Source organism: Cicer arietinum, chromosome 3 (genome assembly GCF_000331145.2).
Source record: "Cicer arietinum cultivar CDC Frontier isolate Library 1 chromosome 3, Cicar.CDCFrontier_v2.0, whole genome shotgun sequence".
Lineage (NCBI taxonomy): Eukaryota > Viridiplantae > Streptophyta > Magnoliopsida > Fabales > Fabaceae > Cicer > Cicer arietinum.
Genome location: NC_021162.2, coordinates 25,288,139 through 25,305,387, shown reverse-complemented (window position 1 = coordinate 25,305,387; position 17,249 = coordinate 25,288,139). Strand labels below are relative to the sequence as shown.

The 17,249-nt window shown below is 32.6% G+C and overlaps 2 protein-coding genes across 5 annotated transcripts in view; both read left to right on the top strand.

The window, feature by feature from the left end:
• Nucleotides 1–7,197, top strand: part of LOC101504772 (sulfite oxidase-like) — a 14,954-nt gene extending 7,757 nt beyond the window's left edge. For 2 of the 4 annotated variants that reach the window (XM_027330221.2, XM_004513572.4), the window contains 3 exons: nt 2,967–3,014; nt 3,654–3,872; nt 6,922–7,197. In XM_027330221.2, coding sequence (XP_027186022.1) covers nt 2,967–3,014; nt 3,654–3,872; nt 6,922–7,038 — 384 coding nt within the window. In that variant the 3' untranslated portion in view covers nt 7,039–7,197. Of the gene's footprint in view, nt 1–2,966; nt 3,015–3,653; nt 3,873–3,948; nt 6,119–6,921 lie in introns of those variants that run through there. The other 2 variants (XM_073365600.1, XM_073365599.1) reach the window with 2 other exon arrangements.
• A 3,486-nt stretch (nt 7,198–10,683) lies between these two features.
• LOC105852807 (uncharacterized) lies at nt 10,684–14,727 on the top strand. Its single transcript, XM_073366312.1, has 4 exons — nt 10,684–10,689; nt 10,959–11,287; nt 12,026–12,219; nt 13,985–14,727. The coding sequence occupies exons 1-3, from the start codon at nt 10,684–10,686 to the stop codon at nt 12,090–12,092; spliced, it is 402 nt and encodes a 133-aa protein (XP_073222413.1). The 3' UTR covers nt 12,093–12,219; nt 13,985–14,727.
• The last annotated feature ends 2,522 nt before the right edge of the window (nt 14,728–17,249 follow it).

The window sequence follows — 17,249 nt, the reverse complement described above, 5'->3', positions numbered from 1 at the left end:
GGGAAAGAGCTTATATAAGTGCTCTAGTTGTTCCTTAGAGAAATGAGATGCCTTAGAGTTGACTTTACTCTCCATATTTTCTCCATTTTGTAAAATACTTATGTTTTTGATGAAGACAAATACTAAAGAAAGTGATCAAATTGCAAGCTAAAAAAGAAGCCAACAATCAAAGTCAGCTAAGGTCAAATATGCCAGAAGTCTTATAATGTAAAGGTACATGATACAATCTAATATTCGTACATTTCAAATGCACATAAGAACTTTTCATTTTAGAATATGCATCAAAAGACTTTTCAAAGTGCCAAAATGCATGAACAATGTTTGAAAATCAAATTTTTGACAAAAAACAATGTTTGAAAATCAAATTTTTGACAAAAAAAACAATGTTGTATTCGAATACAACATGTTGTAGCCGAATACATACTCAAGTCAATAGCTAAAACTGAATATATGTATTCGACTACGAGAAAGTGTATTCGAATACGAGTGCTAAGTCAGTAGCTAATACAAGCCAGTGTATTCGAATACGAGTGCTAAGTTAGTAGCTAAAACTGCACATTTGTGTTCGACTACAACTTGGTGTAGCTGAATACAAAACTAAGTCAGTGGCCAAATTTACACATATGTAGTCAAATACAAGAATGCGTATTCGAATACAAGCTTCAGAATTCAAATAAAACTGAACTTTACAAAGAGATGTATTCAACTTCACTCTTGATGTAGCCGAATACAACTGCGAAACAATGCCATTTTTCAGTTCAGATTCAACTTGGATCATTGTATATTTCACCAAACCTCTAGGAATGATTGTCATTGATATGAAGTGATGTTTAAGGAGTATAAATACTTCATAGCTTCAGACTTAACGAATAACTCTTTTTCAATATGTTAACATCAATCTTAGAACACTTTGAACAAACTTTCTGAAATGTTTTGATTTATTCAAAGTCTCACTTTCATATTTCAAGTACAGATTTTACATTGTCATATCATTGAGAAATGTTCTCTATTGTACTTGAAATTATACTAGAATGTTATTATTGTACTCAATTGTTATACACTCTTGATCTCAGTCAAAGTCATTATTGTAAACCATTCAAGTTATTGTGTAAATTGAGGAAAATAATGTTATTTCTTCAAGTATTGCAAACTAAAGATAGTGGTGTGCTATCTTAGGGTGATTGTTAAGAGTTCGTAACATAGGGCTTAGAGTGGGACTTGTACTTATTCTAACAATAGTGGAAAATCTCTTGTGGTGTGCAAGAGGACTGAATGTACCTTTGGTTGTAAGGGGGACTAGGATAAACTGTTGTATTCTTTATTTATGCTATTTATTTTTGCCATACACTATCTTAATCAGAAAAATAATCCACTAAGTCTCTAAAAACCAGAAAATTTATATACACCTAATTCACCCCCCCCTTCTTAGGTGTGCCTTTGTTCTTTGTTCTTAACATTTGCAGCTTGGAAGGCCATACCATATCCATTTGGATTCTTATTCCAGTTGGGTGTTTTCCATTAAGTTTCCTTAGTGTGCCACAGTCGTCTACAATAATCACACCAAAGTCGTTTCTTTTTTCTTTCTCTATCAACTTTGTATCCCTTTGCAACTATAGCAAAACTCTCAATTTCTTGCACCCTTGTACTATCAGAGTTTTGCAACATAACTTTCTTTCTGGATTTCTCTCTCCTTACTCCAGAAAATACTTCCCTCAATGAAGGCAAAGGTTTTCTGCCCAAAATTCGACCACAGACTTCATAATGTTCTGGATTGAGTCCTATTAGAAACATATACACCCTATCATTTTCTTCTCTTTTCTTAAATCTGTTTACATCTTTGAAATTCTCCCAATCATCCTTATAACATTGGTCAAGCTCTTGCTAAAGGACAACCATGGGATTAAAGAATGGTGACATCTTTATCTCCTTGAAACGAGTCTTAAGTTCATAAATATGTGAGGAGTTCTCCAACTCAGAGAAGCAATTGCGTACATTTTCCACATCTATTTTGTAGTGGAAATAAATAGGTAGGGCTTCCCAATGGAAGATTCCATCAAGTGAATCAACCACCCAATCATTAAGAAGTTCTCTGACTTCCATTCTTGGTAAGATGAATCGGTCTTCTCTGAAACTGAAACAATACAAACATATATATATATAGTTCTCTGACTTCCATTCTTGGTAAGATGAATCGGTCTTCTCTGAAACTGAAATAGTACAAACATATATATATATATATATATATATATATATATATATATATATATATACACAATGCTTCCAACTATCTAGTGAATGTAAAGAATAAAGGAAAAATAAATTAGGAAATAAATCAAATCAGAGTGATTTGATTCTTTCCCAAAATACAAATAAACTTAAATAGAAAATAAACTAATAAACACAATCATATTAGATCTGATTGCTATATGTCAACAAATATAATAAGGTGTCACAACTCATTAATCATTAATTGAACATAATTAGCCACAATTTTAAACGTAATTAACCATGACGTTTAGGTATTCAAATGTACACGATATTCATTAACTTTCAAATTGGGGTTAAATATACATGCTTTTTAGGTGGTCAAATATACATAATATTGATTAACCACGACTTGTGTTTAGATAAACTTTTGATAATTGTGTTTAACGATGCCAAAATCATGATTAATTGTATTCATTGGGTGTTAATGAATTGTGATATCTTATTATATTAATTAATCATCTACTAAATATAATTAATCATGTATTTAAACTACATTATCCATATAAATTGTTGTCTAATTTGTGTCGCAAAATAACACATCTCAAAATTTATTTATGAAAGAAAATGAAAATATTTCATGTCCTTCAAGCAATTTATATACATTTATATTGTCACATGTTATGCATGGACACTACATGTCTTCAAGTTTTCAACTCAAACTTTTGAATCTAATTTTTTTTTCTATTTCACTTTGACAGTGTGTTATATGTTCTCTAGAAGATATGACTACAATAAGGGCCGGAAAGGTTAGTTTATGTGATAAGAGTCTTAGAGTTGTATTTGAGATATTCTATACATTAACAAGAGTAGCAAAGTGAGTTTCTGACGGTAATTATATCATCTCATCTATAAAAAAAATAGATAACTCACTTTAGAGTGCAAACGAAGTTATTTAAAAAATTAATAATTGATATTACATACATAACAAATCATGGGTGCATAGAAATATCAACTTTTGATTTTTTAATTAATGATTGAAATTAATTGCTTTAATTGTTATTCACTTCAAAGGAGTCAAATGTGCATGATTGGAAAAATCAATAATTGATATTTCAACCACACATGATTTAATATACATGTACATATAATATCAACCAATGAACTTTTCATCAACGGTTGATATTAGCCACTTTAGAGGATCAATATCTCAAATTTTTGTATTTGATCATAGATTTCCATATACCTTTGGTCATTATTATAAGAAACAATTGAGTTATAATTTGGTCAACTAAATTTGATGTACTTGACAAATACATCAAATTTTGTTGACCAAATTATAATCCAATTTGTCTATTATAAAAACGTCTGAAGGGAGTATGACTCAATGTTTTGTCAATTAGAAATTAATTGAAAATCCTAGTTCTAACGCGATTCCTACACTACAGGTAAATATTAGTGGATATGCAGCATCAGGTGGTGGTAGAGGCATCGAAAGAGTGGATGTGTCTGTTGATGGAGGAAAAACTTGGATGGAAGCTTCAAGGTTTCAAAAGAGTGGTATTCCTTACATAGCAGATGATTGCAACAAAAGTGACAAATGGGCATGGGTGTTATTTGAGGTCACAACGGAAATTCAACACAACACTGAGATTATTGCAAAAGCGGTATGTTACATTTCTTCCACTAAGTTTCATATATCTAACTTCTTATAGTTAGTAATCAACTGGTGTGTTGGGCTAGGGCTTAAGGACGTGACAGTTGTAACCCTACCATTTAGAATATTGGGGGTGTCTTCTTTGATTTTCGGGGGAATTGGTAGAAATTCAAGGATACTATGACCTACGAACCATCTTTTGTGATGGGAGAAATCGGAAGACTGTTCTAATAAGGTACATGACAGTGAAGGCACAATCTTCCTACAACATCATCTTAGGGATACCAACACTAAACATACTAGGAGCAATGGTTTCACTCATGCACTTAAGCACAAAGTATCCACTAAGAGTGTTGCGATGCAAAATGGTCCATGTGGTCGGGAGCAACGAAGAAACGTAAAACATAAAAGAGGAAACAAATGCAAAATAATGATAAAAGAGCAATGAAAGGAGAAGGTGAAAATATACGTGTTATAGATGCCAGATGGGAAGCAACAAAGCATGTGCGCGTTGCAGTTGCAAGAGGTGAGCAACACATAAAAGAAAAGTATAATTGAAAATAAAAATAATGAGGGTGATGGTAATATATAGAAGATGGAGAAGGTATTTATAAGGAAGGTAATGATGAAAATGATGAAAACCCAAGACAGGACACACAAATCAAGGGAATTAGGGAGAAAAAGGAGGAAAAGGAAAAGGAAAAGTGACATTTTGTGAAGTGGAAAAAAGAAAAAGTATCCCGCAAAACAAGTCACATCGTCACTATGCGGAATAATGCTAGCACAACAATTCGATCAAAAACATGAAACAACGGTGCATGAGTTATTGTACTCTTAGGTAATGTCTAAGTAACTAAAAAAGAGAGTGGGAAGAAACAACTCCTTTTAACGACACTACCCTCATAGTAATCAGATACCTTAAAACTAATACTCCTCTCCTCCCAGCTACAATGATCATCATCAAAACTCCGTGATCCTTCACTTGTCCTCCAAACCATACTGTAGCGAGTGGAAAGTGGAACCAAAGACGACCAAACACTGAGTTACTTTCCACACAAAAAAGATACATTGTCATCTCCTCATAACCCTTCAATGCTTGAAAAGTAGAGGTGCAAACTATGAGACGTCTATGCACCAAAGAAGACCAACAAACCCATCAAGATTGAGACAAGCAATTAAGTTTGCACTGGAAAAAAGAGGGCATATGGTAATGGAGTCTGAACCGTCATCCTTAGATCTTGTGAATATTTTTGGCAGTAAGAAATACCAAATAAGTAGAAAAGAATTTCAAAAATTTATGGGGAAACTTTATCGAGGCAAGCTTCCGCTTTAAAGATGAAGAAAAAGACGACGATGACAAGTGTAGAAGAATCCAAAAGCTGATGACTTGTGGACTCCTTCGCCCGGTCGTACCCAAAGATGTGAAGAATCCAAGAGCAAAAGACTTGTGAACTTCTCCACTCGGCCACACTCGAAGATGTGAAGACACTCGGGCGCACCAGAAAATGTTAAGAATCCAAGACTAGAAGACTTATGAACTCCTCCACTCGGTCGCACCCGAAGATGTGAATAATCCAAAAATGGAGGATTTGTAGACTCCTAACCTCAATCACACTTAAGGACTTGAAGATCCAAAACTACACGAACTAGAGACTGGTGAACTCTTCCACTTGGATATGCTTGGGATGACAAGTAGCTAGAAGGGGGATCGAGCAACATGAAAACACCTACACCCTAAAGGGCTTGCCGCTTTGTGGACTGGGCGAAATATCAAAAACAGAGAGAACAAAAAATGGCCCAAGATGATGGTGTATGGATTGTGCCCACTACATTCTAGATCGATGTAACTCAATACATGGAAAAGTGTGACACTCAAATCATATAGCTTATCTTTATATGGGTTACAGACTGGCATCCATGCGCTTAGTTATCGCTAATAGCCACTAAGGCATCACAAGGAATTGCTTTGGAGTAAATGGGCCTGGATCGGAGAGGCCCATTTCGCAAAGAAAATTCGACTAAAAAAGGAGAAGAGACAACTATGGTTATGAATCTTTGCATATACTTGAACAATATATTATTCTCTCCTAGAGTTTGGTACCACTGTATTTCTTGTTTACACACGTGAATAATTATTATGTTGAAATTAGAGTATTAGTCATGTGAACACCAAATTTCTTTGATGAATGATTTTTAGATGTAGATCTAGACACTACAACACATATAGTTTTCAAGTTTAAAATTATTTTTGTCTCTCTTCTGATTCTTATTCTCTCATTTCAGAACTGATATCCACACTAAATGGTATCCTGTATCGAGATATAGTGTCATAAATTGTGTGTCCAATTAACACAACTGAATTGTTTTACTCTTAATCATCTATGATATTTTTTAAAAAAATATTGGAGAAATAAGAAATTAATAATCCCTCTGTCCTACAATAATTTACTTATTTGATTATTTTACAAAGATTGAAAAAATATAATAAAGTATGAGAGATAATAGTAGTCTTACTAAACAGTCATTATCAAATATTGTCTTATTTACTATTACCATTAATGTATAATGTATTGTAGGAAAATAGTAGGTAATGTTACATTAAAAATTAAAATGAGACTTTTATTTTGGGAAACATTTTTTACAAATGAGTCAATTATTATTCAAAGGAGAAATATTAATTAAAGTGACATTAATGTCCATTTTATAATAGATTTGAATTCAATCCCTTTAGTTTACAATGTCAAACTCATCTATGATAATTATCTAACTCATGTCTAAATTATTCTCTCACAAAGAGTTTAAAATTTAAAATATAGGGGTTAACAATTAAGAATGTGAAATCCTATAATGATTTGTATATATAATATTTTAGAAACACCATATAAGAGTAAGAGATTTACTATATGTCCCACGAAGGTAGCAGTTGTGGGCTATAGGACGTTGAAAGAGTTTTAAATAGGAGATTTTTAATCCCAAAAATTGATATAAAGTTACTAATTTTTGTCTTAAAGAAAATAACCTCTTACAATATATGCATTTAATAACGAGCTTTTTTTCAGGTGGATTCGGCAGGAAATGTTCAACCAGAAAAGGTAGAAAACATTTGGAACTTGAGAGGGATATTAAACACTTCATGGCATCGGATACAAGTTCAAGTCACCGACTCCAACTTTTAAAAGATAGAGAGTTTCTTATTCCACCCTTAATGCTCGACAATGTGTAAATAATAATGGACCAAACATCTAGTCTTGGGCCATAAATAATGTGTCTGTTATTCAAATGAACCTCATTTTTCTCTCTATCACTACTAAAAAACACTTTTAATTGTTTTGAAAGTGCACGTTTAGACTGCATAAATTGTTTGAAAGTTCTTCTATCGTCTTCAAATATTTGTGATATTTACAAAAAAATATTTATTTAAAAAAGACCGTCACTTTTAGAAATTAGTATTGTTAATAATTGTTAGAAATATTTTGAAGGTGAGAATCGAACTATTGACCTCCTTATGTTATCAATCTTTTTTTTAAGTAATTTACTTCGGTCACCAAACTGATCTTATATCATTTATTTAATTTTTTTTCCAATGTTATCAATCACTTTGTATTTATGTTAATTTGAATATCACTTTGCATTTATGCTAATTTGAGTACACGGATAATTATATCACTTTGCATTTATGCTATTTTGAAGGTGAGAATCGAACTATTGACCTCCTTATGTTATCAATCATTTTCTTAAGTAATTTACTTCGGTCACCAAACTGATCTTATATCATTTATTTAATTTTTTTTTCCCAATGTTATCAATCACTTTGTATTTATGTTAATTTGAATATCACTTTGCATTTATGCTAATTTGAGTACACGGATAATTATATCACTTTGCATTTATGCTATTTTGAAGGTGAGAATCGAAGTTTGGAGGGAAAAGGAAAGGAAAAAGGAAATAGAAAGGAAGGAAAAAGGAAGAAAGGAAAACAGAAAGAAAAGCATTTCCCTCGCGAGAACTTCTTCTTCTTCTTCTTCCTCTGTCGCGTGACCATTCTCTTTCCTTCTTCCATTTTCATTTTTGTTTCTTCCTTTTGTTCAAGAATAGAAAGCCAAGGCTAGTGGGTGAGAAAGATCAAGTCTCCAACTCCTTCCTCCTTCTCGGATTCAAAAACGGAGTTAGGGATTTCAAAACCGTCAAACACAAACCTCCTTGTTTCATCTAGATCTAAGCTTCGTTTCGCAAAGAGATAGAAGGGAAAGTTGTTCACTACCACGTTGCGGTGCTAGGGAACTAACTTTGGAAGCGACATTGCGAGCGGAGATTTTACCGGATTTACTCGTGGTACCGTAATCGAACGTTAAAGCTAACGTTAAGGTAAGGGCTCCTTCCAAACTTTTAGTTTGCATTTAGGGACTTATCTGTGATTGTGTGGAAAAGGAATTTGTTAGGGTTGAAGTGTTGATTTGGGGGAAAATGAATCTAAGGCTTTATGGGTAAAATCTTAGAGTTAGGTTTTGGTTATATTGATGAATGTTTCGTGGAAAATGAATTTAAACTCATTTATGTATGATTTTGAGTAAATGAAACTTGTTGTGTTTGAGTGGTGGATTGTGTTGATTTGTGTTCGTTGTATTTGACGTGTTCTTAATTAATACTGATGAAATTTGATGTGTGTATGGTTGGATTCTGTGGAGGAATGAATTGATGTGTTTTGGTATGGATCGTGGATTGAATTTGATAATATGTTTGAGTTTGTTTTGTGTCGAATTTGAAAACCATTAGAGTTAAACGAGTATTAAGAATGAGGAATATCTTAATGTCTACGTTTACTTAATGTTGGCGTGAAAACCATTAGAGTTAAACGAGTATTAAGAATGAGGAATATCTTAATGTCTACGTTTACTTAATGTTGGCGTGAAAACCATTAGAGTTAAACGAGTATTAAAAATGGGGAATCTTTTAATATCTCGGTTTACTTAATGTTGTCGTGAAAATCGTTTAAGTTAAATGAGTATTAAGAATGGGGAATCTCTTAATGTCTTGTTTACTTAATGTTATCGTATGATTTTGAGGAAATGAGATTTGATGTGTTTGAGGGGTATGTTGTGATGATTGTGTTCTTCGTATTTGACGTGTTTATAATCAACGCTTATGAAATTTGATATGTGTATGATTGGATTTTGTGGTGAAATGAATTGATGTGTTTTGGTGTGAATCGTGGATTGAATTTGATAATATGTTTGAGTTTGTTTTGTGTGGAATTTGAAAACCATTTAAGTTAAATGAGTATTAAGAATGGGGAATCTCTTAATGTCTTGTTTACTTAATGTTTGCTTTTGGAAAATCGTTTAAATTAAATGAGAATTAAGAATGGGGAATCTCTTAATGTCTTGTTTATTTAATGTTTGTTTTGGAAAATCGTTTAAGTTAAATGAGAATTAAGAATGGGGAATCTCTTAATGTCTTGTTTACTTAATGTTTGTTTTGTAAATCGTTTAAGTTAAATGAGTATTAAGAATGAGAAATCTCTTAATAACTTTGTTTACTTAATGTTTGTTGTGAAAATCATTAGAGTTAAACGAGTATTAAAAATGGGGAATCTTTTAATATCTCAGTTTACTTAATGTTTGTAGTGGAAATTGTTAGAGTTAAATGAGTATTAAGAATGGGGAATCTCCTAATATCTACATTTACTTAATGATTGTCGTTCGAATTGTGCTTGTCCGTGAGAGACTGCACATGTGTTTGTCCGTGAGAACCCTGGTAAATTATGTTTTTCCGTGAGAGACTGCACATGTGTTTGTCCGTGAGAGACTACACCCTGGTAAATTGTGTTTGTCCATGAGAGACTGCACAGGTGTTTGTCCGTGAGAGACTACACTCTGGTAAATTGTGTTTGTCCATGAGAGACTGCACAGGTGTTTGTCTGTGAGAGACTACACCCTGGTAAATTGTGTTTGAAACTGAGAGACTGCACAAGTGTTTGTCCGTGAGAGACTACACCCTAGTAAATTGTGTTTGTCCATGAGAGACTGCACTCGTGTTCGTTCGTGAGAAACTGTACGTTTAGGATTTACGCCTCTCGCGAAGGGTTTTGTTTTGGAATTGTGTGATAGCATGTTTGATTGTAAACTATTTCGAAACTCAAGTTCTCGTGGTAATTGTGTTGGAATTGCTAAGTGTTATGTATTGATTATCGTGTGTAAGTGTGATGGATTGTAAAACTATTTCGAAACCCAATTTGTCGTGGTGTTTGTGTGGGAATTGCTAAGTGTTAAGATTTGGAGTTGTGTATGAATGTGATTGAATTAGTTTATGTATTTTTGGAAGGATAAGCAGGGAAATCGATTTCCCAATCGATTTGGGAAGTTACAGAGGCTCAACTATTTATAAAATCGATTTCCCAATCGATTTAGGAAGTTACAGGGGCCCAAATATTTATAAAATCGATTGCCCAATCGATTTGGCCATGCAGGAATTCAGCAAAACTGACAAAAATCGATTTGGAAATCGATTGGCATTAAGTCAGGGGCTCAGCTATCCTGTCAATCGATTGCCCAATCGATTGAATTAAACCCAGAATTCAAATTTCACTAAAAACCTTCAGGAAATCGATTGGCTTAGTAGAAATTCTTATTTTGAGTTAGATAACAGATTGCTCATTGATTTATCAATGTCTTGGTTAGTTATGTATTACTTGATGGATTGAGAACTTTATTTTGTTTTCATTGTTATTTGGCATGTGTTATATGAACTTTTAGCATATGGAAAACCCTTTTAAGGTGCCACTACAAGAAAAGATTCATATACCTACGGAAAATTACCCACGGATGTCGGTTAGTGGATAAATTATATAATATCTATATAAAAATCGCGGGTAAATTTGTTATTAAGTAATTTAAACTTTTTTAATTGGTTTCCACGGTTTGTCCGTAGGTATATTAAAAAAACTCCGTGGGTAACATTAAAAAAAAAAGAAACTCAACTCGAAGTTGCCAAAATTTAATCGTATTTTTTGTTACTACTGATTATCCGTAGGTAATATCCGTGGGTAAATTGAAAATATAGTTTTGTATATTACTTTGTTTTTTTTTTAAAAAAAAAGTTAAGGCATTTGTTAGAAGGCATTTCTAAGTATAGTAAGCAAACAAAACCCTTCACAAATTTGAGTTCAGTAAGCAAACCCTTCAACAAGAAGCAAACAAAACCATTTGGAAACCCTTCAACGCCGTTCAAACCCTTCAACGCCGTTCAAACCCTTCAACGCCGTTCGTCGTTCAACGTCGTTCGTCCTTCAACGCCGTTCAACGCCGTTCAAACGTCGTTCGCCGTTCAACGCCGTTCAAACGTCGTTCGCCGTTCAACGCCGTTCGTGTTCGCCGTTCAACGCCGTTCGTGTTCGCCGTTCAACGCCGTTCGTGTTCGCCGTTCGCCGTTCGTGTTCGCCCTCTCTACCCTCTCTGCCATCACTGTCTTTTGTGTTCTCCCTCTCTGCCACTTCAAATCAACGTCGTTCGCCCTCTCTTCCAGTACCGTTTTTATTTTGCTTGGATTCTGATTTTGTTTTGCTTGGAATCTGATTTTGTTTTGCTTGGAATCTGATTTTGTTTTGCCTGGAATCTGATTTTGTTTTGCTTGGAATCTGATTTTGTTTTGCTTGGATATTGTTTACTTGGATATTTTTGCTCCCAAATCAGCCGGTTCTGTTTTCAAAACATAGGCATAAAGTGGTCATATTACAAAAGTAGGTTTTTCTAAATTTTATTTCAGCTTGATGCACTGCAAATAATATTTAATGCCATGTTGCAATCATTAATTTAAATTAAAGCACAATAAAGAATAAGATTATTCTAAATCTATAACCAGAGTCAGAATAGTTACCTTCATGATGCTCATCAGAAGTAGGAAAATTGGAGGTAGGAGTATTCTCTAAATTAAAGTTGGCATGCGATCCTAGTCCAGTGTTGTTAGATACAGAAACAGATTCAATTGTTTCAGAAATAGCACTGTCACTAGTAATCTCCTCCCGTGAAACTTGGGCTGCATCTAATTCACAGTTCCTGTGTAAACTTTCAGCAGTACCATGCAAGTTAGGATGCTCAAATAGACCATTAGCATTTGATGAAGACGTTAGCACTTGTTGATTTCCAGTGATTGGTTGTTTGATTACAGGCCACTCATCATGAAAACCTTGTTGTTCAGAACTATTTTGACAGTGCAGACTCAAACTGGACTCTGAAGTTTCTAATCGTATAATTATATTATGTCACCTCTACTTGTGCTCCCTCTTGAAGTTGTGAGAAGCCAAATGTTTTACTAATCAGTAACAGATGAAAAGGAGAAACAACTTACTGCAAATGTGTTAGGTACTCTTTTTTATGTCTATATGACTACATTTATATTTTAATGAGTTGGTTTTTTAATTCATGGATTAAATTTTTCTCTAATGTTTATGGATTTCCATCAATTTCATTAAATAATATTCCATTGTTAAGTTTTTTCCATCTTTTTTTTATATATAATGTGATGCATGTACAGAAAATGATCTTTTATCTTTGTTAATATAATTATTGTAACTATGTAATGAAATTCAGGTTTGACCCAAGGTCCTATGTAGAAAATTTGCAGTTACTTCCTTCTAGAATCATATTGTATTTGGTTTTGTTAGTTTCTTTTTATTTACCATGCAAGTATTCTGCGTTGAATTTTTTTTCAAGTATGAGACATGTAACATGTGAAAGAGAATCTTAGAGTTTTTCATTAGAAAACTGACAAGGTAAAATTATAGTTAGACACTTGTAGATTAGGTTGCTCCCACAATTCTAATCCTATAATATCTATTGGATATTAGTGAATTTTCACCTCTCAATCGTGTGTAATCAATTGCTGAACATTATAATTTATTTTGCAACATATGTGAAGATTATCTAGCACTCTATTGATATATCTGTTGTGATTATATCAAAAGGTTATTTTATTTTCCTTTATTATACACACAATGTGACCCATTTCCTACAAACTTTATCTATTGTGCATCTTACAGTATGAGCAATGTAGCTAACTCACATAATGGTGGTTGTGGTTGAATTGTGCATTGTCTCATTTTCACAACATAGTATCTTATAAACACACACAATATGTTTGCACTTGTAGAATATGTTTGCACTTGTAGAACTTTACTTGTCACACACAACATGGTATCTTATAAACACACAAAACGTGATTTGCTATTTTTCCAAATCAATAAAAGATCTAATTTTGGATTAGGAGTGTCTGAGAAGCGTCTGACAAAGAGGTGTATGCTCGGTCTCTTGGCATGTGTCTGATTCATTTTTTTTATCAGACATCTTCAATATGTGTCTGGCACATGTCCGAGAAATGTCAGTGTCCAACACGTGTCTTGACACAAAGAGGTGTATGTGCTTCGTAATCATAGCTAATTACTTACACAAGACTTCTTATGATCCTTTTACTAATAAGTGGCATACAAGACAACTTCCTTATAACTTCAGTCCATTATGTTTTGTGTATCTGTTGTTCTATGAAAATCAAACATTATGTTTCAATAGAACAAACTATAGTCTCTAGTTTTAGTAAAAGAGCATTTTATATTTTGCCTCTCTGTTAGTTAAATATTTAGTTCAATTTCTGAAATCTAATATTTAATAAAGTAATGTTAATCTACAAAATTCATTGCAGATTTCTTATATATTAATATAATATTATTTGTATATTTGAGTTTAATTTTTGTTGTAATCAAATATAATTTTTTTTTTTTAAATTTTTAATGCGATTTTGTATTGTGAATTGCACAATTTTATTCTTCGTTAAATTATATAAAAAAATTCATATTTTTTTATAAAAATGTCCGATTAGTACTGTATTCATACCAATACCTAAACATGATAGATAGCAACTATCTACCCAATTTTGCAAGAGACATTGCATAAACATATTTTCATTGATTTGAAAAATACTGGGTTTGAATCCTTTGTTATACCTCTATAGAGGGCATGAGTTTCATTAGTAACAATATATAACAATAAAAATCATTGCTAAGTGGCTCAAAAACAGGAAGAAGAAATGACTGGGAGCAATTATGTCATTATTTATAGTTTTCTATTTGAGTAGGAAACATTTCAAGGTAAGTTGCAACAAGCCTCTAAAGGTGGGGAAACATCTAATAGTTGTAGTCAAGTGGTTAATGCGGAAGCTCGCTTAGACATGTGGGTCCAATCTGTTGGGGGAAGAATAAAGGGAGGATCTATGGTGCTGGAGATAGATCCTCGCTTTATAGACCAGGTGTTGCAAGTCTAGTTCCAACTTCTCGTCCATCTAGAGGTTGCGCCAATTTCTTGTCTCAACAATTTAATGAGATAGCTGCACAGATAGCAGCATTTGAGGAGCGAGCAAAAGCGGCAGAACACGAGGCACGAGAGGCGCGAGAGGAGCTAAGGAAAGTTGAGCAACGTCGACAAGAGGAAGTTCAACAAACAGAGCAACGCACTACAAAACTACAGATGCAGCTAGCAACATTGGCAAAAAGTGTTGCTTCCATACAGGCTGAGTCATCCCGTCGTCGTCATCATCCAGATTATGACGAGGATGAGTCTAACGATGATGACGGCGAGGAGTAATACTGGTTTCAGTTTCAGTTTCGTATAGTAGTTATGACTACTTATTTTGTTTAGACTTGTAGGCATTATTTCGTACACTAGTGTCGTTATGTGTATTTTGAAACTTATGGCAGTAACAATGTACTTATTTTGAAACTTATGACAGTAACAATTGTCCTTATTTTGAGACTAATGGAAGTCCGAATGTGTAATTTGAAAACACTATTTACATAATATTTCACCTTTTTTAAGTGACAATGATGTTTAATATGCTTACAATTAATTTTAAATATATATTAAAAAATACAGGAAACGGTAAAAAAACAAAAATAGAATTAAAATCATTTTTTCATTACCCACAGACAATTCATGGATAAAATGATCAATATCAAATATAAAATAGTAGACTTTGTCACAGATGGTCCGTGGGTAATGTAACTTACGACTTTTCCGTCGATAACTATCTACTATTTTATCTACGGCAAATCTATGAGTAACGTTACCCACTGAGACTCAGTGGGTCATATTACCCACTGACAATCCCTAAGTAAGTGTGTCCCACGAAATATTTTCCTACGAGCGATTTAGCTAGGAACTCGTGTCCGTGGGTAATCCGTGGGTAATTTTACGTTACCTATGGACAGTCCGTGGGTAAAGATAAAATTTGCCGTAGGTAATAACAATTTTTCTTGTAGTGTGCATGCTAAGTTGAAAGGTTATTTTGTGCATTTAAAAACTTAAATGTTATGTGTTAATTGTTAATTTCGGTTGGTGACCCTTTACAACTATTGTGGAAATCTGGGCTTTGCCCTCAGATGAGAGCCAGAACGATCCTACCGGTTCGTACCCTACGAATGGGAATGTAGATGAGAATGCTTGACTGAAGCTATGTTAGGAGGACCTCACGGGGCGCGTGGAGATCACTCAGGGTTATAGCTTTAGTTTTTTTTTTGAAGAATGATCAGATTAGGATGACATAGAGGGAACATATGTTTTTTTTGGATTACGTCATTTTGAACGGGAAAACTGTACCTTTACTAATATTGTCAGTATGACATCTTAGTTGAATGAGTTCCATGTATCATCTGTTGCTGTGTAAATATTTTGGATTCATATTTTGAGAAACTTTTCCGCTGCTTGTAAATTATAATGACTCAATTATTTATCCAAAGGTATTTCCTTATTTATTTTTCTGTTTTATTTTAATTTCTTTTAAAAAAAAAATATATACCCTCGCTTCGAAAAACGGGGTTCTTCTATCGTCTTCAAATATTTGTGATATTTACAAAAAAATATTTATTTAAAAAAGACCATCACTTTTAGAAATTAGTATTGTTAATAATTGTTAGAAATATTTTGAAGGTGAGAATCGAACTATTGACCTCCTTATGTTATCAATCATTTTCTTAAGTAATTTACTTCGGTCACCAAACTGATCTTATATCATTTATTTAATTTTTTTTCCAATGTTATCAATCACTTTGTATTTATGTTAATTTGAATATCACTTTGCATTTATGCTAATTTGAGTACACGGATAATTATATCACTTTGCATTTATGCTATTTTGAAGGTGAGAATCGAACTATTGGCCTCCTTATGTTATCAATCCTTTTCTTAAGTAATTTACTTCGGTCACCAAACTGATCTTATATCATTTATTTAATTTTTTTTTCCCAATGTTATCAATCACTTTGTATTTATGTTAATTTGAATATCACTTTGCATTTATGCTAATTTGAGTACACTGATAATTATATCACTTTGCATTTATGCTATTTTGAAGGTGAGAATCGAACTATTGGCCTCCTTATGTTATCAATTTTTTTCTTAAGTAATTTACTTCGGTCACCAAACTGATCTTATATCATTTATTTAATTTTTTTTCCAATGTTATCAATCACTTTGTATTTATGTTAATTTAAATATCAATTTGCATTTATGCTAATTGGAGTACACTGATAATTATATCACTTTGCATTTATGCTAATTTGAATACATTGATAATTAATAAGTATAATTTGATAAAATTCATATTTTTTGTCTTTCATTTATATTTTATCTTAATCTGTTTAAAATTATCAAATATGATTGTTATTTCGAAATTGAGGAAGCATCATATAAAATTGCTGGATTTTTATCTGCATTCACTTGGAGTTCTGGATTGATTTTGGGGTGGGAAAAATAATGAGAAATTTTCTTTTTTCACCCTCAAATCTTTTCAATATGTAGTTTTCTTTTTCACCCTCAAATCTTTTCAATAAGTAATTTTATTTTTCACCCAATTATAAACCTTATCAATAAGAAGTTTTTTTTTTTTTTTAGTTTTTTTTATTTGATCAAGAATAAGAAGCAACTTGAATTGGTATTTCTTTTCACACCTCAACGTTTTCAAATACAAAAAAATATATGTTCGAATTAGTCAATCTAAATGTATAAAATACACTTCCAAATTAGCTAATTCGAACAAAATTTAAAAGCTTTTGAAAAGATTTGAGAGTGAACAAAGAAAATTTCCCATTATTTTCCCCACCCCAAAATCAATCTAGAACTCCAAGTGCATGCATATGAAAATCCAGCAATTTTATATGATGCTTCTTTAATTTCGAAATAACAATCATATTTGATAATTTCAAACAAATTAAAATAAAATATAAATGAAAGACAAAATATGAATATTATCAAATTATACTTATTAATTATCAGTGTATTCAAATTAGCATAAATGCAAAGTGATATAAGTGCATTTATTGGCCTCCTTATGTTATCAATCCTTTTTC